The sequence below is a fragment of the Plectropomus leopardus genome, chromosome 22 (assembly GCF_008729295.1).
Source record: "Plectropomus leopardus isolate mb chromosome 22, YSFRI_Pleo_2.0, whole genome shotgun sequence".
NCBI lineage: Eukaryota > Metazoa > Chordata > Actinopteri > Perciformes > Serranidae > Plectropomus > Plectropomus leopardus.
Window position 1 is genome coordinate 6,598,672 of NC_056484.1, and position 22,730 is coordinate 6,621,401.

General features: G+C 39.1%; 2 protein-coding genes and 1 long non-coding RNA gene across 3 annotated transcripts; 1 reads left to right on the forward strand and 2 right to left on the reverse strand.

Moving 5' to 3' along the window:
* The first annotated feature begins 212 nt into the window (after positions 1-212).
* On the forward strand, positions 213-15,083 carry LOC121961427 (probable polypeptide N-acetylgalactosaminyltransferase 8). The gene is made up of 17 exons (XM_042511416.1): positions 213-488; positions 581-627; positions 1,471-1,606; positions 2,107-2,213; positions 2,296-2,385; positions 2,764-2,892; positions 2,980-3,158; positions 8,193-8,350; positions 9,470-9,636; positions 9,872-10,055; positions 10,644-10,841; positions 10,956-11,070; positions 12,397-12,582; positions 12,702-12,854; positions 13,539-13,616; positions 13,692-13,859; positions 14,766-15,083. The coding sequence occupies exons 1-17, from the start codon at positions 472-474 to the stop codon at positions 14,940-14,942; spliced, it is 2,289 nt and encodes a 762-aa protein (XP_042367350.1). The 5' UTR covers positions 213-471; the 3' UTR covers positions 14,943-15,083.
* On the reverse strand, positions 4,480-10,830 carry LOC121961430. Its single transcript, XR_006107045.1, has 3 exons — positions 10,748-10,830; positions 6,470-6,538; positions 4,480-4,527 (listed from the first exon to the last, which is right to left on the reverse strand). It is a non-coding gene; the product is annotated as an uncharacterized LOC121961430 (long non-coding RNA).
* A 110-nt stretch (positions 15,084-15,193) lies between the features above and the next one.
* ada2b (adenosine deaminase 2b) lies at positions 15,194-22,578 on the reverse strand. Its single transcript, XM_042511417.1, has 9 exons — positions 22,278-22,578; positions 21,041-21,260; positions 20,735-20,945; positions 19,530-19,657; positions 18,242-18,332; positions 18,003-18,111; positions 17,742-17,899; positions 17,203-17,405; positions 15,194-15,434 (listed from the first exon to the last, which is right to left on the reverse strand). Exons 1-9 carry the CDS (start codon positions 22,576-22,578, stop codon positions 15,347-15,349), a joined length of 1,509 nt encoding a protein of 502 aa, XP_042367351.1. The 3' UTR covers positions 15,194-15,346.
* Between the last annotated feature and the right edge of the window lie 152 nt (positions 22,579-22,730).

The window sequence follows — 22,730 nt, forward strand, 5'->3', positions numbered from 1 at the left end:
AAAAAAAAATAAAATAATTTCCCCTTGATTAATAATATTCTTTAAACAGCAATACATTTAATCTTAATCTCTATTACAGTCGTATTTTTAGAAGGGCCATAAAGATGCGTTTTTGGTTTGTTTGTTATTTTTTTAATGAACGAATCTTCTGCCGGCGTTCGTCAAATTGGTCAACAAAACGTCACGTCCTCCCCTGGTTCAGGCGGGCTGCTTAAAGGAAAAGCAGAAGCGCTTCAGCTGACTGTTGTGTAACAAAACTTACTTTGAATATTATAAATAACGTCATTTTCCGTTTTAGTCAGCTATAGTGAACACATTTCACTCGGCGAATCACCGGACGTATGTTTGCATCTGAAAGCTAGGTTAGCTTCTACCGCTAGCAAACATTAGCTTGTGTTTTTGCTTCAGGCTTCACTGTAACGTTGTTTTGGTTAATGTTGGCTGAATAAAAAACTTTTAATATCTCAAGCAATGGACCGACCATCAAGGTTTGTAAACGACTTTTAAACCCTAATTATTGGTTCTAGTTTGCCTGATATAGTGTCTGTTGAATGCTAACATGATTTCTATTGACACACAGGAAGACAAAGGTTGTGAGTTACTGTGAGGCAAAGGACTTTGATGATGGTGAGAAGTTTTGGCTTTTTAATCCATTAATTCTCCTTGTCAAGCTGTACTTCTACAGTTGTTCTCAAATTAATCAGACTGCCCTGCACACAAAGTGAGCTGCAGAGTCAACAGCTTTATTATTTATGATTAATCAATTGGAAATTGTAATATTTTCTTTTGCTTTTGGATTTTCCCAATCCCTAAGGGTGTCCAAACTTTTTTTTTAATGGGGCCTAGATAAGATAATGTGAAATTACCTGCTCCTCGCATCATATGAGTCATTTAAAAAAATAATCACATACAAATTACACAAAGGTAACTGTTTCATCTTAAACATGGTTTCTACTTGGTGTATGTCTACAAACTGTACGACTGTCTTGCCATAGTGAGGTGAATTTTAAAAAATGCAAAGTGATCTTGCTTGATTGACCAAAATTGTGTTAATCATATAGTATATTCTGAAAGACAAGCCAAGGGATGCTGAAAATCAGTCTGAGGGCCACAGGTGGCTCCCGGGCTGAACTTTGGACCTGACTGCCCTAATCTAATAGTATAGCTGTTATTGGTCTGAGCAGTGGTGACCAGAAACCTTTTGGCTTCACATTGGTCTGTAATACTAGCTGAATTCAGTGCAATGTTTCTATCTTGTGGGTTTTCAAACTGCAACCAGTCTGCAACATTTATTAAGAAGAGATGTTTTTAAGCCCTTCTTAAAATGTTGCCTGTAGTAACAACTCATTTGCAGGAGACTTGAAATGCCCATAAATATGAATATGCACACATACAGAGTATAAACAGACATACAGCAACAGTCTCCTCACCATCAACATATCTCTGTCTTCTGGCGTCATGTTGTGACAGATGAGGATTTTGCCTGTGCGAAGGCTCCACCTAGCAAAAAGGCCAGAGAGAGTGTGAAACAGGAGCACAAGAAACCATCGAGCAAGTCCTCCAGTCAGGAGTCCAACTCACAATCCTCGCAAAGCCAGAAGAGCAGGTACAGTAGAAGACAAGATGACGTGGCATAATGTGAAACATTTACACAAAAAGATCGTGGTGACGACAAAGCCCGTCTTGATTTAAGTTCAGCATATGAAATAAAATGCACAAATTTAATGGTGCAGCAAGTAGCCAAACTCTCCATATTTGCACAGCTGTACGGTGTGTCTTTAGGAAGTCCACATTTCTGATGTTACAAATGTTTAAACCAACCATTGAACCTATTACTGTCTTTTATTTTATACTTAAACTTATGTGTTGGCTTTATGTGAATTAACCTAACTCACTCTAATGGCTCTATTCCTACACACAAAACCTCTGTTACTTACTGTTATACAATGCTTCAATAAGAAATAGCTTATTTGTCCAAAAATCAGTCTTAAATTTGGTTGAAATTTTTCTTAAAAGGCCTTAAAAAGCATTTAATGTAAGTATTGTATACCTGTAGACACCCTGATTATGCCTGACATTATTATACATTAATCCTATTTTTTGCAGAAAACCATTAGACATGAAGTTATACGAAAGAGATCTAGAAGCAGCCATCACACTGTCCTTGCTCAACAGCGCAGATGGGATAAACAACCAGCCTCCCACCAGTAAAGGTATGATTTACATTTGAAAACGAATATATAGTTGTCTATCGTGAAAGAGGGGTCAGCTTACATTAATGTTAACTTTCTCTAGGAGATGTCAAGGTTCACGTTCCTGTAGATGAAAACACAGATCCAGCTTTGATGCACCTGTCCAACTGCAGCGTGGATATGACAGTTTTGGGTAACTTCCTTTTATTTTTTGTCCACTGTTCATCTATTATTGCACATGTGGTTTCCTTATGATTAGGGCTGGGCAATAAGGAGAAAATCAAATATCACAATATTTTTGACCAAATATCCATATCAGTATTGTAGGATACAGTTGGTGCTTTCACAATATATTTACACAATTTGATTTTTGATAAATAATCATCAGTAATGTGGATTTAATGACTAAGTGGGTAAAGGCACATAATAGGACATTCCTGTAAGTTCACAAAATTACATCACTTTACTGTAACACAACCTATAAAACCACGAGAAGATAACAACAATAGCCATGTAATATCTATATCTATATCTATATTTCTCTGTTTTTTTGGGGGTTTTTTTTCTTTAGGCCTGGATGAAATCACACCAGAGTCACCCGCTCACTCCAGACAGAGAAAGGCTGCCACTAAAGCCACTGAGGAGCTGAAGAAAAAGCCTACGGATGAAGATGACAACTACGAGCCCAAACTGACACCAGGTTGTGACCCTTTAATCCCTAAATATGTGGTTTCTAATTAATCACTTTCTTTCTTGCAACAGTAAAATAACAATAGCACCCTTTCAGATTCAGAAAGTGAGGAAGATTTCAGTGAACTGGATGAGAGCGAAGATGAGGAATTCTCAGTGAAGAAAGCCAGCAAAACCAAAAATAAAGAGAAAGTAACTAAGAACGAGAAGACCAAACCGCCTCCTGCCTCTAAAAAAGAAAAGCAACCAGCAAAACCGTCAAAGTCGAAATCACAAGCACCAGGTACGTTCTTGATGTTACCTCAAAGAAGATTTTGCTTTTTTTAACTTCAGTGTCCTGTTTTCCTTTGTTTCTGTGTCTAATCAACTAATTGGAACAGCAATTTTTCACTGTCGTCCAGTATTGAGTGAAAGAGCTGCAGCCGTGAAACAGGTTGCAGTGGAATCATTCAGGGCTTATGAGCACTGTGAGTTTATGTCCAAAGTGCTTGTTTTTGCCTCAGACAGGCTCAGACATTTAAAGACTGTTATGTGTGGCGACATTATGGAAAGGATCCCTACAGAGACAAACCTTTTAGTTTATGAGTAACATCGTTTTTCAACCAGAAACGGCCCCAGAGTTTTCACATCTAAGTGGGTGAACTAAGGGTTTATAACCAAACCAGAGCTGATAAGTCATTTTTGTGAGTTTTATTTTGTTTCTGTCAACTTTAAATGAAGTGTGTTTTACAGTTATAAATGGCTGTTTATGTATATGGAGTCTGGTGTAACTTTTTTTTCACACAACTGTTTTTTTTTGTTCTTCCAGCAGTTTTTACATGAACTACTTCTATAATACTGTCTGTGTCCTTTCCAAAATGTTGTCAGACACAAAGAATAGTAATCTGAGCCTGTCAGTGGCAAAAACAAGCTCTTTTAGTGGAATTGACAGCGCTCCTATGCCCCGAGTGGTTTCAGTGCAGCCTGTTAGGTGCTTGGTTTTTTGCTGTCTGTCGCCCTCTCACCAAATACTGGACCGATGTCAAAAATACTTAGTCACTTTGACACAAAAACGTTGAAAAATAGGGGACGGGTTGAAAATGAAGATTAGTCTAATCATGAGAAGTACCTGTCTCACAGCAGCTTCCCCAAAAGTGAGAAGTCCTCCAACAGTCAAACCTGCACCCAAGAGACCAGCTTTGTCCTCCACAGCTTCCACATCGAGACCTGCATTATCAGTGAGCCCAGCAGGGGGCAGGATACCCAAATGGAACCCACCAGGTAAACGCCAGCAGCAATACTGAGAGGACCCTTACAACGTATTTCAGTAAACTGAGCGCAAATTACCTTTTATCTTCCGCAGGTCAAGTTGGTAAAAGTCCCACGTCATCCAGTCCAGCAGTGAAGTCTCCAGGTCAGGGTCTGCGGCTGGGACTGTCCCGTCTCGTACGAGTCAAACCTCTTCACCCCAGCGTTGCGAGTCACTGACCTGTCTGTGGGTGCAAGTGTATGAGTCAGTTCATGTCATCTTTTTAGCTTTATATTTAAAAAAATACACTTTTCATCTCTATACTCACGACTAAACGTGAACATATGCAGCCTGCTCCTAAAGCTATTATTTGAGGTCGTGGAACAGTCGTGGGGTGTTTTTCATTGACTCTGGTACCTGAAATGAGTTAAAGCAGATCATTATCAGTATAGTAAGCGTGCATAGATGTTCATATTTTTGGCAATCCAATTGGGAGTTCACATCAGGATAAACAGCTGTTTGTATTACTGGAAAAGTATAAATACTCCAGTTTTTTAAAAGTATTGTAATGTTGTCAAAACACTGTATATTGTGTACATATATTAATAAAATTTAATAGAAGTCCGATTTTGTCTGCTGTTTCTTCAGGATAGGTTGCAATCATTTTAAGATTATGGCGGGCTGTGGATATCATTTTAACATCTTTTTTTCTATCGAAAAGGGTTTGGCATGCTAACAAAAACTGATCTGGTATGATTCATTTTACACATTTTTCTTGTCCACTCATGAACAACGAGCAAACAAAATCCTCCTGGTTTTGTACAGGTTAAACCAAAGATCAAATATATTTAGAGGAGCTGGTATGAAGATTTTTTTTAGCATTGGACTGCCAGGCCAACTTTCTTTTTGTTTCCAGTCTTCATGGTAACCTGATTTCTGGCTTTAGCTTCAAGTTTAAGGGACAAACATGAACGTGATCTTCTTTCTCATTTAACTGTACGCCAGAAAGCAAAAAAAAGTGCATTTCCCTAAATGTCTAGCTATTCTTTTAATAGATCTAGATGGAGCTTTTTCTATACTTGTGATAAACAACATGTTCGAGCATATAAATCAGAGTATTCAAGTCTATCTAAAAGGATTGTTTTTTGGTTCGATTTTAATTAATTGTTGTTTTTTGGAAATATTGGAATATTTTATGCATTTAAATGTAGTCAAGTAGATGTCAATTGAAATTCTACTGATCTATAAAATGTACTAAAGCATCAAGAAGACATATTCTAAATAGGTTTGGTATTTTTCAATACAGACCCTGTCTTCCCATGTTTAAAACTGGTCCAGTATTGAATGAGACAGCTGCAGGCAGCAATGTAACAGTTTGGCACTGACAGGCTCAGATTATCACAATGAGTGTCTAACAAACTATGACAAGAGTAAGATCCCTTTTCTTTAACCAGAAATAGCTCCAAAATCGCCATCACCAAACACGCCAGACTCCATTTAAATAAACTAATTTTATCATGGCAAAACACACTGCATACAAAGTCGACAGAAACAAAATAAAACCCACAAAAACCGTCTTGCTTCATCTTTCCAATGTTCCAACAATCATCACTTAGGTTTTGATTTAAATAAACTCTTAATACACTCAGTTATATGTGAAAATATTTGGCTCTATACACACTAAAATTACTGTTTATTTAAATGCAGTTTAGATAGATAGATAAATACACAGATACTTTATTGATCCCAACAGGGACACTTTTCTACATACAGCATTTTGTACACAAACGGGAGCACAAAAAAGTGATTCTTGTGGCAGGAATAATCTCTACACCACCCTCCCTCACCTTCATACTTCACTGTTTACCAAACTGCTTAAGAACACAACAGCGTCCTTGTAGTTGTACGATTAAACAGAAGGAGGTGTTTCTTGGGGATATTTGCTAAAGTCTAAATAGAGTTTGCAGTCGTGTACCAGCATTGTTCTCAAAACATGAAATATTATTGGAAGTAAAGTGATAAGTATGGTGGAAAAAAGGAGAAAAGTATGTGTTTTACTGGAATTGTGCCATATATGTGTCACTGAATTGATATTAAAACTAAATATTGTGTTTGACAGTTCTGGCTGTTTGAAATTTCAGCTATATCCTTAATCTGCGGTTAAAATAAGAATGACAAAATTAGAATTAAGAGATTTGTCACTTAACAGTACGTAAACCTCGACCACCTAATGCACACATTTGACTCCTCTGACAAAGACAGACAGATGGTAGGTAATGTGTCAGATAGTACAAGGATGTAGTGTCAACATCTGTTATATAGGTGACATTAATATAGGTGGAAAATTAATAGGACAAACCCAACATGTTAACATGAGGCCACCACAAGCGTCCAGAACAGCTTCGATGCCCAATGTTTCAATTTGATCCTGTCACAGAAAAGACAAGAAAACAAAAATTATGTAAAATTGTGAAAGCAATATCGCATCACACAAAAACCTAATAAAAGACCTGTCAGACATGCTGTTAGCAGAAAGGCTCAACCATTTCTGCTGATAACAACAGCAGTGTTGCACCAGTCAGTCAGTCAGTCCTGATTGTGTTACCTGCAGAGTACTGCTGGTTTTCTTTCCTCCCAATTAACTACAGCTAATGGTGTACACCTGGTAACCAAGAGGAAGCAGAGAGAAAACTTCTGAAAACTACACTTTCAGCCAATCAGGTGTCAACTTCAGGATATCAGATAACACCGCCATGCGTCAGTCTGCATGACTGTATTTGTGCAAGTATGTATTTGTGTAAGTGTGTGTGTGTGTGTGTGTGTGTGTGTGTGTGGAGGGGGTGGGAATAAAGAGAGAGCACCTGAGAATAAAGGCAAGGGAACACTTTCTCCTCCTTTTCCTATCAATGTACAGCAAAACAAATTGTGTAACATCCACAGGAGCCCCAGAATGAGGTCTGGCTGGATTAAAGCATCACTTCTGGCCTTTGCGGTCGCCTTGGCTCTGTTATACCTCGGCTCCATTAAGAGGGAGGTCCATACCCATTCGGAGAGACTCCAGAAGGCCCACCACAATGACTCCATCAGGAGTCAGGGAATGCTCAAAAGGATGGACAAGATGGAAACAGATATAAGTAGACTACGTGAGTCCAATCTAAATTCTTCATTCTCTTAATTCTTAAAATGTGGTTAACCCAGAGCAAGAAGGAAATGAGCAATTTAAATGGCCCAAAAATTAGAAAAAAAAGGAAAATGCCTAAAATGACACACACACACACACACACAGTTTTGTGGACATTTTCCTCTCATATTTTTGTTTTGTTTTAGTTTTTCCTCTCGTTTATTTGTTTTGGGTCATTTTTCTGACGTTAACGTATACAAATTTATTGTTTATCTTATTGCAATTTGCAGACTATTTTTTTTTTTGTAAAGTGATTGCTTTTTTCCACATTCAAGAAATCTGAATTTTTAAAGGTTTAGATGCTTTTGAATGGTGACTGATTTCAGGCCAGTTTTCAAAAGGTTGGAGGAACACTGTAAGATATTTAGGGGGATTAGTGGCATCTATAGCAGTGAGGATTGCTGATTGCAACCAACTGAAACTTCTCTCCATTAGAAATTCTTCAGTGTTCATTGACCAGGAGCCAAATTATCCCCAGAGGTCTCTTACTCTCCAAAACAAACAGACTTGATGATTAAAATTAGTAAAAATACTGAATAAAGCAGTAATCAATGTTTCTTCATTATAACAAAACTTTACAGTACACTGTATATTAATATTTGCTACTTTGGGTGGTTAAAAGAGGTAACTGCACATGTAAATGTACATGTAAATAACCACACCTGTGTGTGCACAGACAAACACTGACTGATATTTGTTGGTTAAGTATCACTCATGCTGTATTTATGTTCCAGGGAGGGGCACGTGTGTGATCAGCAATCTGTCATCCACTTTAGATTAAGAACTGTGAAGCTAATACTCTCTTCTGTCAACAGTCAATCTGATGAGCAAACTTGAAAAGAAGGAAGTGCCAAAACAGAGCAAAGAAGAGGCGAAGAGGGAGAGGAAGGTGGTGAGGAAGCTGTACCCGAACTCGCTTCTGTTCAGGCAGTGGGGAGATGAGCTGTCGGAGGAGGAGCAGAAGGAGGCCGAGAGGCTGTTTCAGAGATACGGCTACAACACCTTCCTCAGTGACAGGCTGCCCCTCAACAGGGAGATCCCTGACACCAGGCCTGCCAGGTGGTTATCACTTATAAACTAATAAACTGCTACTAAACCACTGCCTCACATGCGGGTGTAGTCATGATGAGCTGCTTTATGATGCCTCATTGTTTGAGAACCAGGTCATACACTGATTTTCTGACTTTTTACGACTTTTTCCATAAAGTTTTTACTGAATCATCATGAGGTTACGCTATCAGCAACAATAACTTCCAGGTAGACAACTGGCAATTGATTTCAATTGCAGATATACATTTGAAAATGGCAAAGTTGTTTATTGCTGTTGTCATTTTCAGCCATACTTCTAACATTTAAAGATATATAGTTAAGACGCTGGTCATCTGATGTTTCCAATATTTTAAACAATGCTGTTTAAAGCTGTAGGGATTGTGCAATTGTTTGATGATGTTTTCAGCAAGAGGGTGTGTGCAGTATATGTATGTGCAATATTTTGTTTGTGCTATTGGGACTATGTGCAATTTATTAGTTTGATTTGGTACAGCTGCTTCCGATATGTTCAGACAAATGTCCCAACAGTGACAATGAAGTGTATCGTATCGTATCGTATCGTATCGTATCGTATCGTATCGTATCGTATCGTATCGTATCAAATATAATATGCTTATTTTATGTGCTGTTTTGGCTTTAATAAACAAAATCTGCAGGCAGGTAAGAATGTACTGCTGTGGACAGGTGCCGCAGAGAGACATATTTTAGACACATAGTTTAAAAACCACTACACACTAAGTCCATATCTTTTAACTGTAAATGTCACATGCTTAAAAATAAATATGACCTCATGTTGTCACAGTCACGTTTATCTGATGTGCTGCTCGGCAACTCATTGTCCCTCATATAGGCTGGTTGTACTTTTCTTTAAGGGGATAGTTAAATTTTTTTGTTTGGGGCTGTATGAGATACTTATCCTTAGTCAGTATAATGCAGACAGTAGATGTCAGCCGGCACATGCCCAATTTGCAGGCTGTAGATTCCAGCAGTAAAGTGGTTAACGGCCTCAGTTTCCATCTATGCTCTTGTCAAAATCATCAGACTCCACTGATAAAAACAGTGATTTTAGCTCAAAATCCTCTGAAATTTGATTCAAAATCTTCCACTTTTTCTCTTTTTCCCTCACAGATGCGCTGAGAAAAAGTACCCCGTGGATTTACCCTCCATCAGCGTCATATTAATATACCTGGATGAAGCTCTTTCTGTTATCAAAAGGGCCATCCGCAGCATCATAGACAAGACGCCAGCTCGGCTGCTGAAAGAAATCATACTGGTAGATGACCACAGCAGTAACCGTAGGTCAACCTGCTGTGCTGTTTATGGTTCTCAATTTTTCATTCAGCTCTGATGGAATATTCAAACTAGTGTCCATTTAATTTAAGTGTCTATTAAAGTTAAGGTGAAATTTTAGTATTTTGGGTGAACAAACCATTTAAAACTGAGTATTCTGTGGTACAAAAATGAAAGGTTGAGTGAATGATATGGCCACAATGCTTGATGTAAAACTCAGATTATCGTTACTTTCTGCAGAAGATTTAATGGAGAAACTTGATGAATACATCAGCTCTATCCATGAGGAGCGTGCAGACCTGGTGAAGAGAGTCCGGCACTCTGAGCAACTCGGCCTCACCCAGGCCAGACTGTCGGGATGGAAAGCTGCTGTGGGGGACGTGGTGGCCATCTTGGACGCTCACATAGAGGTTCACGTCCAGTGGTGGGTTTAAATGGAAAGTTCACACAAAAATTAAAATGTTCCAACAGTCTCCCCCACACACAGTAGTTTAATTCTGACAAAGGGACTTGTTGCTTGCTGCTAATATCAGAAGTCTGTCTCCGTTTGTGGGTGAGGCTTTCGGGTAGCATGTAAACACTGGTGTACAGATACCTCAAGCTCTCATTGGTCTTGCGAAGGCCCGCATACATAAATGGGGCTCCCACACTAGGAGCTACAGGTTACAACAAGGCAAATAACATGGTGCCAATGACATTTTTCAAAACAACTTGGCACGTCGGGGCTTCAGGACACTTAGATTGGCGTGGCTCCAAAACAAACTAAAATTGTAAATGACTCATTCATTGTAGGTGAAAACTTTGTGCACAAACAGACTTCCTTACAGTGAGAGAAAGACAAACTGCAGATGACGGAGAGGTGAACAGCGCACACACTAGACTGCAAGAAGTCAAAATTTTGTGAGCATGAGATATCCAGCCCTCGCTACAGTGATAGAAACCTGTCTTCACACTTTCTGTGTCTGCTCTGTCAAGACATGAACCTTGAGTCAAACTGTCACTGTGTGTCCAGGGCAGAGCCGCTGTTGGCTCGGATTAAAGAGGATCGCACCGTGATATTGACGCCAGTGTTTGACAAAGTTTGTTATGATGATTTGTCACTGGAGCCCTACATACCTGCTGCGGACGCCTTTGACTGGGCTCTGTGGTGTATGTACGAGTCCTTCAGACCAGAATGGTATGAGTTAAAGGACGACTCACAACCTGGAAAGTAAGTTTGAAGAGTCAGTTCACTCAAATCACACTTAATTACCCACATACTGCATGCATAAAGTTTGGTTAATGTTTCATTGTAAGTTCTTAACTTGTCAGAGTCTGTCCTCAGGAGCCCCTCCATCATGGGGATTCTTGTAGCTGATCGAAAGTTCTTCGGGGAGATCGGAAGCCTTGATGGAGGAATGAAATTATATGGTGGTGAAAATGTGGAGCTCGGCATCCGGGTGAGATTTTCAGGATGTTTCAGAGTTACCAGAATAACATATTGGCATTGTATGTTTCTGCAGACCACAGATGTGCCGCATAAGTGCATTTCATAGGGAGTATATCAATCTTTCTAAAATGACGTAATTGCTGTTGGAGGCAAACAAACATCAACACTGCTTTGACCCATCGTGGTGTTTCCACTGGTGTTTGAGACACTAAATCTGCGTGTTTTAAACAGCATATTGCAGGATTTCCCAGCAGAATTTGAGCCACAGAACCTGGGGTGTTTTAGACCGACCCACATACGTGTTTTTTTGTGAGAATTACCTGCCATTAACTTCTCCTCCTCCTCACTTTCACTTTAGATGCTGGATCATTACTATGGTGCTCGCATGCCATGCCGTCTCACTTTTGCATATTTTGCAGCTGACACACTTCCTTGTTTAGCAAAACATGAAGTGCTCCAAACTTTTGAAGTTTTTCGTATGAAACGTTCTCCCTTCGCTATGCCTCTTCAAAACACCGGCCTCTCTCATCTGCATGTGAAGTAAACAGTCCTGCGACACAGCGACTGACGTAATCGCGCGACACAACGAATCGATAGTTTTATTCGTTGCTTACACATTTAATAATCAATTATAATCGATTTTATCGATTTGTTGTTGCAGCCCTAGAATTTTACAACAGCCTCCTCTGTAGGTAAATGGGCTTTGTTACACACTGAAAGTGAATCTATCAAGGAAACATATTGTGAGGGATTAAAATGAAAGTAAAAAGTATGATGACCAACCCTGTTTCCCTCCTTGGTGTAAAGGGGGGTGAACAAAACCTTCTTTACATGTTAACATTGTCATTGGTTGCATGTAAGCATGCTGACATTACCATTTGGCTCAAAGAAGAGCCTTAGAGCAGGACTGGCAGCTCTTGTTGATTTTGGGTTTATGTAGCTGTTTGTTCTCTTGGTGTTTGCATGGATTTCTTTCAACAATTTAAGTCAAACAAAGTCGTTGGAGGATCTATGATGACAAAGTGTGACTGTCTGTCTCTGTCTGTCTGCAAACCACTGGTGGTGATTTATCAAGGATGTTTACCTCCCCTTTAACCCTGACCTCTCCATCCCAGCATGCATTAGACAAAGTATACAGCTTTCATTGTTTGAGCATTGAGGTGTAATGAGCATGCTGCTTTGGATTCCCCGTTTAAAAAGGCAGAATGTTTCCTTGTACAATGTAAATTTATGCTAAATATTATTCACCAGCAACTGGTTCATAGTATTATGCATATAGTGTGTTGAATGCCCTAAAAATGTACTATCTTAACATTTAATCCTTGTGTTGTGGCAGGTGTGGCTGTGTGGAGGAAGCATAGAAGTTATACCTTGCTCTAAAATTGCCCACATTGAACGGGCCATCAAGCCTTACCTCCCAAACTTGAGTGAAATGGTGAAACGTAACGCACTGCGGGTGGCGGAGGTGTGGCTGGATGAATATAAATACAACGTCAACATTGCCTGGAATGTTCCCCTGGAGGTAAGTGACAATTATTTTTTTTTAAAAATCTAAATACACAAATAAGGCTTATAAAAATATGAGTAAGACTACAATCTAAAATTACATATTTTTGTGGCCTTTGTTTATTTTCCCCACAGAATCATGGGATAGACATTGGGGATGTGTCAGAGAGGAAGAAGCTGAGAGAGAGGCTGAATTGCAAACCCTTTAAGTGGTATCTGGATAATGTTTACCCCATGTTGGACCCTCTGACAGACCTGCTAGGTTATGGAGCGGTGAGTAGATACGATGTGTCAGATGTGACCCATTTGAAGTCAGAATCTAAGGGTGTGACATTCAGCCTTCAGAGGGTTTTATTTAGGGTTAATTTTTTTTATTTTTTTACTATCAAATTGATTCTCGTTGAAGAATCTGAATTACCCAAAGACACAAAATATCTAATAATAGCGAGTCAGTTGTATTTGGCTTAAGATTGTCATGTAAATTGGTGGTTCCCAATCTTTTTTTGGCTTTTTTTTTTCAATCCCAGCAATGTACTTGTAACTCATTGTCAGCAGTTGCACACATCTATAGGCTATAACCAAGAGTGTTAAATAAATATATATATTACATATATTTTCAGGGTAATGATTGTGGCTGGAGGTACTATGTTTTCTTTTTCATGCCATGTTATCGTGAACGCCTTTACAAATTATCCTAAAATTTGGCGCAATCGTCCCCTTGGACACAAGGATGAACTGATGGGAATTTGGTGGTTGAAGGTCAAAGGTCACTGTGACCTTAGACAAATTGGAATTTGTTTTACAACAAAAAAAGGATATCGGTAACTTTTAATTGCATTCTGGACTGAAACCTCGTAAATTATATGACTAGATAATTATATATATTTTATTTTTGCTGTGCTACTATTTACAACTGATGCTTTATTTAGTTTCTATTTCTGCTTCTGTTGGCAGCTGATAAATGATCTGAAGCCAGACCTCTGCATCGACCAAGGCCCGATGCCTGGGAACTCGCCCATCATATATGGATGCCACTTCTACTCCCCTCAGGTACGTTCAGGGATTCCCTGCATGCACACAGACTGTTATTTTGTTTGTGAATACTTATTGCTTTTTTGTGTGTAGCACTGTTATTATCGCACCAACGGAGAGCTCTACATCGGCGGAATTAAATCTCACAAGTACAACAGTAACCGCTGTCTGGTGGACCCCGGCACTGGAGTCAACCCCGGACTGTACGAGTGCAAAACGGCCAAGCAGAAGAAATTCAAGATGCTGTGGGATTTTAAACAGGTAATTATACAATTATACGAGGATCATGATAATATTCATCAGGCAGGAAGACAAACAAGAACGTTTTGGAGCAGTATCAATGGATTCATATTTAACAATGCTTAAGAACTGAAGGCAAAGGTTGATGAAGTTCAGCTGAAATTGTGAAAATTAACAGTGAACTCACTAATTAGGGGTCAACTTATATTATTTTTTTCAGAATCCGAATCCGGTTTTATTGCCAAGTACATATACATATACAAGGAAACTGACTTGGTGTTTTGGTGCAAAACAGTTAACATAAGGAAGAATAAAAAATATTGAATTTGAATAGTATAAGACATAAGACTTTTTAAGCAATTTAAAAATATGAAATGAAAAAATAGAATATAAAGAACACAAAATGTATGTACAAGAGGTAAAATAGAGGATTAGTACAGCTGTGCAGGGCAGATACTGATAGTGATACAGATTATTAGTACTTAATGAGACTTACAACTGATATTTGGAACAAATATGCATTTACAATAAAAATGAAAATATTTCTGTCGAAATTTAGAATTTGGAATATAACAAACCCCAACACAAAACTTTGTTGAAATGCTTTTAGCAAATGTTTAATCAAAACTGAAACTTTCAACATCATATACAGCAAGTTCCCTGCAACTTTTGTGAAAATTTAAATTAAAAATGAATGAAATCCCGATTGAAGCAAAACGTTTTGTTTGATAAACATGTTGTGAATTTGGGAAATGATTACATCTATCTTGCTGATCATATCACTGTCGTGCCAAAAATGACATGGAAGCACACCCCCTTGTGTCTTTTTGCTTAAATATTCCTGGTCTAAACTATAAATCGTCACCACAGGATCTGTTTGGAGAACAAGAGATGTGTTTCACTGTACGTGCTGTGTTTTATCTCCAGAACGGACAGATCCAGAACAGAGAATCAAAGAGATGCCTGGAAATAGCGATGGCTGAAAATGGCCAATATAAACTTATTATTCAGCAGTGTACCAGTCAGAGCTGGAAGATTCAACATCTCATCAAAGACCAAGGACAGACTGGTGGGCAGGACCCGAAAAAACAACATAATGTATGAGCCATTGTTGCACAAAAGCTACATCTCAGAGAAAGATCAAGAAAACTGTGTCTTTGGAGTTTACATTTTGCACCTATCAGCCTGAATCCACAAGAGTCGGACTATGCACGAGCAAAGTTTTGAACATTTCTAATTTAATTCTTGTTTTTTTTTTTTTTTTTACAAACGTAACTTTGTGACTTACGTTTGTGACAAAAAATATGTATTACCACTGAGTAATCCTTTTTTTCTTGGTTTAGATTAAAAAAATGTCCCCAAACATTTTGTTATTGCAGTTTTTGTGTGAAAATCCTTTTGATGACGGCAAAAGAAATAGATTAAATAGAGGCATTTAAATGTTTGCTTTAGTTTAGCGCTACTATAATAATTATTCAAGTCAAACAGGATCTGTAAGGGTTTGGCCGTCATGAGTGATTTAAGATGAAGGCGTCCCATTTTTTCTGCCACATGACCTGACCCTTGTGCTTCAGATGAGCTGGCAGGGAGCTGAACCTGCAGGCAGAAGAAACTTTTAATCAGAAGGAATTCATTTAACTGCGATATTATAGGAAACGCTGTTGGCTAAAAATATCCTAGTTTTCCGCCATGGACTGGAAATCCCATTTTTGACTGCTATCAGAGGCCACTGTGAGTTTTGGACAGTCGTTAGTTCTGTATTATATTTAATGGTAAAGTCAAGGGTGCGACAACATCCAAATCCAGAAAAAAACAACTTAATCAAATGAAGATATTATTTAAAAGATGAGACTTTGTTTTTTTCTTGAAATAAAAATATCACTGTTCAGTGACCAGTTTCACAAAAGTGATTTGAGAGCCTTGCTTTCACACAGATCGTAAATGGTGGCAGCACAACGTATCCTCATACAACGGTTTGTATCATATCCTAAAAAGGAGCAGCTTACGAATGACCTTAGTTAAAGGTTTTTTGGGGGGTGGTGGGTTACCTTTATTGGGACAGGACAGCTTAAGTGTGAATGGGGGAGAGAAAGAGGATGACACATAAAACGGCTGCAGGCTGGAGTCGAATCCACATCCGCCACTGCAAAGATACAGCCTCCTCACATGGGGCGCCCGCTCCACCAAGTGAGCCAATGCAAAATAATGCAAATATATATATATACAAAGGAAGGAACTTAACATAGAATAGAATAAAATAAAATAATAATGATAATAATAATAATAAAGATATATACAGTATATACAGAGAACAAACAAACAAACAAAAAGCCAAAAAGTTTAAGAAGAGCAATAAAAAAGAAAAAAATGTGCAAATAATGAAGATGGATGTGCAAGTGAGTCCAGTGCAGATGGTGAGTTCAGCTGTCACACAGAGGGGAATTGTTAAGGAGTCTTTGTGACATTACATACTTAACTTAAAGTCATGACCTTAACATAAAGTCACATACTTAATGTAAAATTACTGAGGTTCTGTTTAGGCGAGTAAAGGTACTGTGGTTAGGATGAAAATGACTAGTGTATAGTTCCAAACACCAGCCTCTCTGGGAAAGTCCTGTGAGAGAAAGTGTTGTTTTGTGTCCCATCCACCACCCAAACCTACCTCCTTACAAGATCAGCGCATTGGTCCTGTGATTCCTGCCTCCCCAAACACACACTACTGGCTCATGATTACATAAGATATGTATATATTTTGGTGCATTCCTTTTCATAGGAACAGAGAGATCTGAGGATCCTACAGGGATTCATTATGTTCATATGAAGATGAGTTAAAAATCAGAGAAGAAATTATATAATGTTGCATATTACCGACTGTATGTTGCATAATTGGCGAAACAGGTTACAGGAGGGGAATCCTGAATCTCACATGTCACTGAGGTACTGCCAGAAAAAGACTCAAAATGAGACACTGTTCCTTAAATATTAAATTACATTAAATTGGCAATTTTGTGATCCAGAGTCTTGCAAGTTTTGTTTATCTGCAAGACTTTTATTCTGCAGTGAAATTAAAGCCTCTCAGTAATCATTTATGACCTGCTAGAAGTGTGTGACTCTGCCTTCTGCCTGTATTTTCTTACTGTTTTGTTATTTTGCTGTGTTCAGGATGTTCTTTGTTGACTTGGCTTGGGCGATATGAATTTTTTCATACCTTCATGAAATTTCACTGGGAGTGCCTGACATATCTAACCTACAGCTGCCTGATAATAGACGATAAATCTAAAAACACATGCTCAATGAAGTTTGGCATTTTAGTCAAATATGTTAAAACACAGACCCGAGAAAGCAAAAATCAACTGATTCTCACCTGATGGAGTTAAGAGCCAGCTCTTTCAGAGTGCCCAGGTTTGCTTTTAACCCTCCGATGCCAACAAAGGCTTGATAGAAGTCGTAGGAGAGGCCCGTGGTGCCGAACAGAGACGGATCATCAGAGCTGATCACCAGCGGGTGGCCCTCAGACATCAGCACAGCTGCAGGGTGGTTCCGCAGGTCCGATACCAGCTTCAGCACCTGGAGGTCAGAGGTCAAACACACTCAGGTACTTCATATATGAACACAGGCACACAGGTGCTGAATCCAAATGTCCAGACTTTAATGCACTTGTAGATTTAATGGAAACATTCTCGAGAGTCTTCAAGTTCTGTGGTCTGTCCAAATCTACACGAGTGGCGAATTTTCTGCAGACTTCCAGAGAGAGATATGAATTTCTCCAAAGTATACTCTGAAATAAGCCACATGGGTCAGGAATTTCAGTTCATCTTAATACTTTTTACAAAAGTCCAAAGGTAGACGTTTGGATTCAGCCGTATTCTTTTCTGTTGTACCAGTGACAAAGCGTGATCTGACCTGGTTTGAGATGGGGCACAGCTCCACAGCCACGTTTCTTTTCCGAGAAAGCTCTTTGGCGAGTGGGTGGTGTGCCAAGGCAAAGCCGTGCCCGATGCGTGTGGTGTTGAACAGGAGGGCGTCAAGAACGTTTTGATCTACGTCGGTGCCTTCATCGTCTACAGACAAACATACACAGCAGAATAAAAGCATATTAACAAAGATTTGTTCAACAGTTTTTATTATTAATTATAATGCATTAGGTGCTTTTGAAACAGTCACCTGTTTCTCCAGCGTGAAAGAAGTACGGCAGCGTGACGCCAAGATCAGCTGGCAGAGAAAGTGCCTCCCTGAAGTACCAAAGAGTCCTCCCGCTGTCCTCCCTGCCAACCTGCAATTTGTAATGTTAGCTCATAGCAAAGCGAATCCAACTATCACAACAAACATGTGACATGCTTTCCTCTTAACAAGAGCTTATTGTTTTAGTCAGACGACATTCAACCAGACAGATCGCTTCCAACCATGTCAAATCCTGCAACAACATCGGGGAAGTCCTTCTGCAACTGGATGGCCTCTTTTACAGCTGCTGTGACCTCCGACACACTCAGAGCTCTGAAGAAAGCAGAAACCGTCACTGTCACTTTTCTAGCATTTGTGCATTTTGCATTAAAATTTACATTATAAGGTGCCTAAAGTTATGCAAATATTAAGCAGATTTTATATATGTTTTAATGTTTGTGCATCAGTCAAATGGCTTTCACATGTCCCATCTTACAAAATGATCTATTCCACTTTTAACTGCATTTATTTTACTGATAAATATTCCTTACCTCCATTTTACACATCCACATAGATAACCATATTTTTGAAATATCTGTACCTTAAAAGGTGTTTTAAAAATATTCATTTAAGGTGCACTTTATATATGTTGAAGTGTTTTAAATAGCACGTTTTGCAGCAAAAATGTTGTGTGAGAGCTGGTAAACATGATGATGTAGTTTTGCTGTTTTTCAACATGGACCCCTATTACATAAATTTATCAGGATTTTTTTTTCTCTCCAGTTCTGTTTTCCAGAAAACAGGAAATGAAATTATTTACAAATAATGCAATTGCAGTTGCAGATTTCTTTTTTCAAACTGAGACTGTGGTTACTCATAAATCATCCAACTTATTCTGTTAGTGACTATGAAAATCTGTGAGTTATATGGTGAAAAATAAGTAGGTACATTCACTTATATCCTTTGCTTTTACATCTTTGTAGTCGTTTTGTGTTTCTTTGTAGTTATCTTGTATATTGAAATTTTAGTTTACTTTGTAGTAATTTTTTGTCTCTTTGTAGCTGTTTTGTGTCTTTTTGTAGTCCTGTAGTTGTGCATTTGTAGCTGTCTTGTGTAGCTTTATAGTCATTTTTTTTGTCTAATTATTATTGTCTCTTCATAGTTATTTTGTGGCTCTTTGTAGTTGTCAAAGTACCTATACTCAAATACTGTACTTGAATAAATGTACTTTGTATATATTTTTGGACTCATATATGGTGTATAATGATATATAATAACACAGGGGTCATTTTTCTCTATATTGGGCACTTTTATTACCTTAGGGATATTTTGCCGATAATACCAGCAGGATTTTGAATAGGGAGTTCGGATATGACTTTGACTTATTATTCAATTTTATTTATTTTTTTAGTTTCGAGTAAAAGATGTGAGTACTTCTTCTACCGCTGCAAGTTTTTTTGTCAGTCTCTCAAATTAAGCCAATAATGAATAACTGTACATTAATAGGAGACATTCTTTGAACATCAGTACCTGTGCGCGGCGATGATGATACGAGCGCCGAGAAAGTCCGGGTGATCGGCTACAAATTTCTTTGTAACTTCTTGAAATGTTTTCAGAGCCCAGACCTTATCGTGAATGGTTCCATCCAGTTCATACGTCTGAAACACAAGAATGAAATTCAGAAGTGTCAAATCTACCACAGCTACTTGTAATAATAAATAATACATTTTAGTAGTGATTTAAAAGAGGTTAGGAAGGTTTCAAGACTAATTTCAACAGAGACACTGTTTTGGGGCCCTGACAGTAAAAAGCACAGTGTTCTTGAGTTGTAAGTCTCAATCAAGGGACTGTTTGTAGGTTTTCGTCAAACAATCTGAGATTGCGTTCAAGTACATAAAAGGATAAAAGTTTGCAGAAGTATGCAGTTGCTAGGCTATGTAATGCTTTCAGAGTAAAGAGTAAAGCCTTGAAATCAGTCCTGAAGGAAGCAAATGCAGCGCTGCAACAAGGGCGGGTTTCAACCAGTAACAGTCTCACTGTAGAGCGTGACCGCACTGTTCAGTAGGGTTGTCCCAAATACCATTTTCTGGGCTCTCCAACTCTGCCGTTAATGAACAGCAAATAGTCGGAGCTTTATTCGGGGAGGACAGACACCTTGCGCCCCAGAGCTTGGGTGACGGACAGATAGTGTTATTTACGGCTTTAACATCAAGTAGGCGAGGGAACAACAGGTTCTCATCCCTGCAGTTTTCTGTGTCAGGAGAGAGAGACACTGTGCGCCACGTGTTACATGGCAGAGGGCCCAGTGTGCCTCTGACCGCTGACAGCAGTTGTGACACTTTATAGTTTGTGAAGTTGGAAAAAAAAACATGATTAACGCAGTACAATAGTCTGTGTGTTAATTTTGTTGTACATATGAAATGATAAGTGTCCTCGTTATGGGTAAAATGATCATTCATGTCACTGTGTGTGTGGCAGGTGCAGAAGCAATATCACAAACACTCAAATGGCATTCGTCCACTGCAAAAAGGAAAAAAACAAGAGTATCCAAACACCTAAACTGAAAACCGAATACTTATTCAATTAACAAATACCCAAATATCTGAATATTTGGGTCCAGCCCTACTATTCAGGCAGTTAAAGAGTGAATTACAGTGGTCTAGTCTTGAAAAAATAAAGTACAATACTTTGGCTCCTCAAGAGAGGCTAGAGCTGGGAATCAGGTGTGAACAAACCCTTGTGAGGCCGCTCCGAAGTTCCAGGTACATGATGTTGTCCTGGAGAAGCTCCTCGAGGCCCCTGTAGAGGTAGTCCCTCAGCACGGGCGCGTGGGTGATGAGCCCAGCAGCTGCGATGAAGGCTTTCTCAAACTTCTCCCACACCACCTCTTGGTTTGGATATTCACCATCTGGATCCTCAGTGAACAGTGTGAGCTGCTGGATTAAACTAAAAAAAAACACCCAAAAACAAACACTTTGGGTTCAGTTCTTGCATTATATTTTGACTTTAAATGTGTAAGAGAAGGCGATATCGTACTGAACCTGTTATCAAAGCCTGTTGGGTCGTCCATTCTGGCTCTTAGCGTCTCCAGCAGCTGCCAGTAGAAGCAGTCCCATCGAGGGAAGGGCTGGCGGGCGGAGAACAAGAAGCGGACCGAGTTGTCCCAGGTGAAGCAGATGTAGCAGTTCGGCCTGTAGGTGACGTTTCTCACCAGCCATTCAACACTGACCAGAGAGGAGGTGTGTATGTGCAGCACTGCACCTGTCACCAAAACAGCAGAATACAACCTCAAACTTCGACCACATACACATGCATTTTCAGAAAACACTTCACTGAAAACATTCATTTTGGAAAACTGCCAGGGTGAGGATGTTCAGAAACACTAATCTCTATTTTGTGTAGTGTTGTTGTAACTTTTACTTGTTTTGTGTGTAATTACAGTTGTTTTCTATCTATTTGTAGTTGTTTTGTGTACCTTTCCAGTTATTTTTGTCATTGTAATCATTTTGGGTCTCTTTTTTTGTAATTTTGTCTTTCTTTACAATTATTTTGTTATGTAGCCTTGAAGCTATGCTGTCTTTGAAGTCGTTTTTGTGAGGTTTCAGTCATTTTGTGTAATTTCTAAAGTTATGTGCATTTTTGTGGTCATTTTGTGTGAGGTTTTAGTTGATTTGTGTCACTTTTAAATTGTTTTGTGTCTTTGTGGTCATGTGTCTTTTGTTGTGCATTTTTAGCTTTGCAGTTATCTTTGTATCTGCAGTAATTTTGTATATGGATTTTGTTAGTTTGGGTAACTTTTAGTTATTTCTGTTCATCTTTGAAGGTGTTTTCTGTGTCTTTGTAGTAGTTCGGCAACTTAGTTTTTTTGCGTGTCTTTGTAGTCATTTTCTTTGCGTTACTTTGCCTTTGGAATCGTTTGGTATCTGCGTTTTGCAGGTGAACTAGGACTCTCAGTTGCTCAAGTTGGCTCAAACAGTGTTTAATTTAGTTGACACAGAGGTGAGTAGACACTAACTCCTGTCCAAAGCTTCCTGCCACAACAGTTATATACAGTATTGTACATAATCTAGATAGATAAAGACAGCAAACAAGAAATTATCAGAGAAAGCCTGAGATGAACACATTGTATTTTTACCATTTACAATATGCATTTAACTTACTAATGCTATTGTATTTGACTTCTAGCCTCAGTGTGTTGTGCAGCTATAATATTAAGGAAAAATGAAGAAAAACAGCCTGTGTCCCGTAGTCCCCATTTCTCCACCCTCATGACATCACCTTTAGGCATCTCCTGCAGCAGCTTGAAGATGGGACTCCTCTGGATGAGAGCTTTTGCTTTGAAGAAGTGGATAGCTGGAGGAAACCGGGAGGCAGACATCTCCTGCTCCTTCAGTCGATGAAGGTAAACGTCCAGCTTCTGCTCAGCCGCCGTCAGTGTCACTTTGCCTCCCGTCTGTCTGGACGCCTCCTGACGCATCAGCAGGTCCCTCTGAGCGGGGTCGGGCATCCCCTCAGCCACTCTTACACACCACAGCAGGGGCACATAAGTGAGCACAGCCTGGTAGATTAAGATCAGCATGTCCTTGTGTGACACACGAGGCTGCTAGAACATGATCACAGTCCCTCCACAAGAGCAGGTCTGCTGTTTTTGGTGCTGTGAAGAAAGAAATACTCAGTGTGAGACAAGAACAAATGACATTAAAGCGCCCTGGACAAGAGGTCACGTAATTT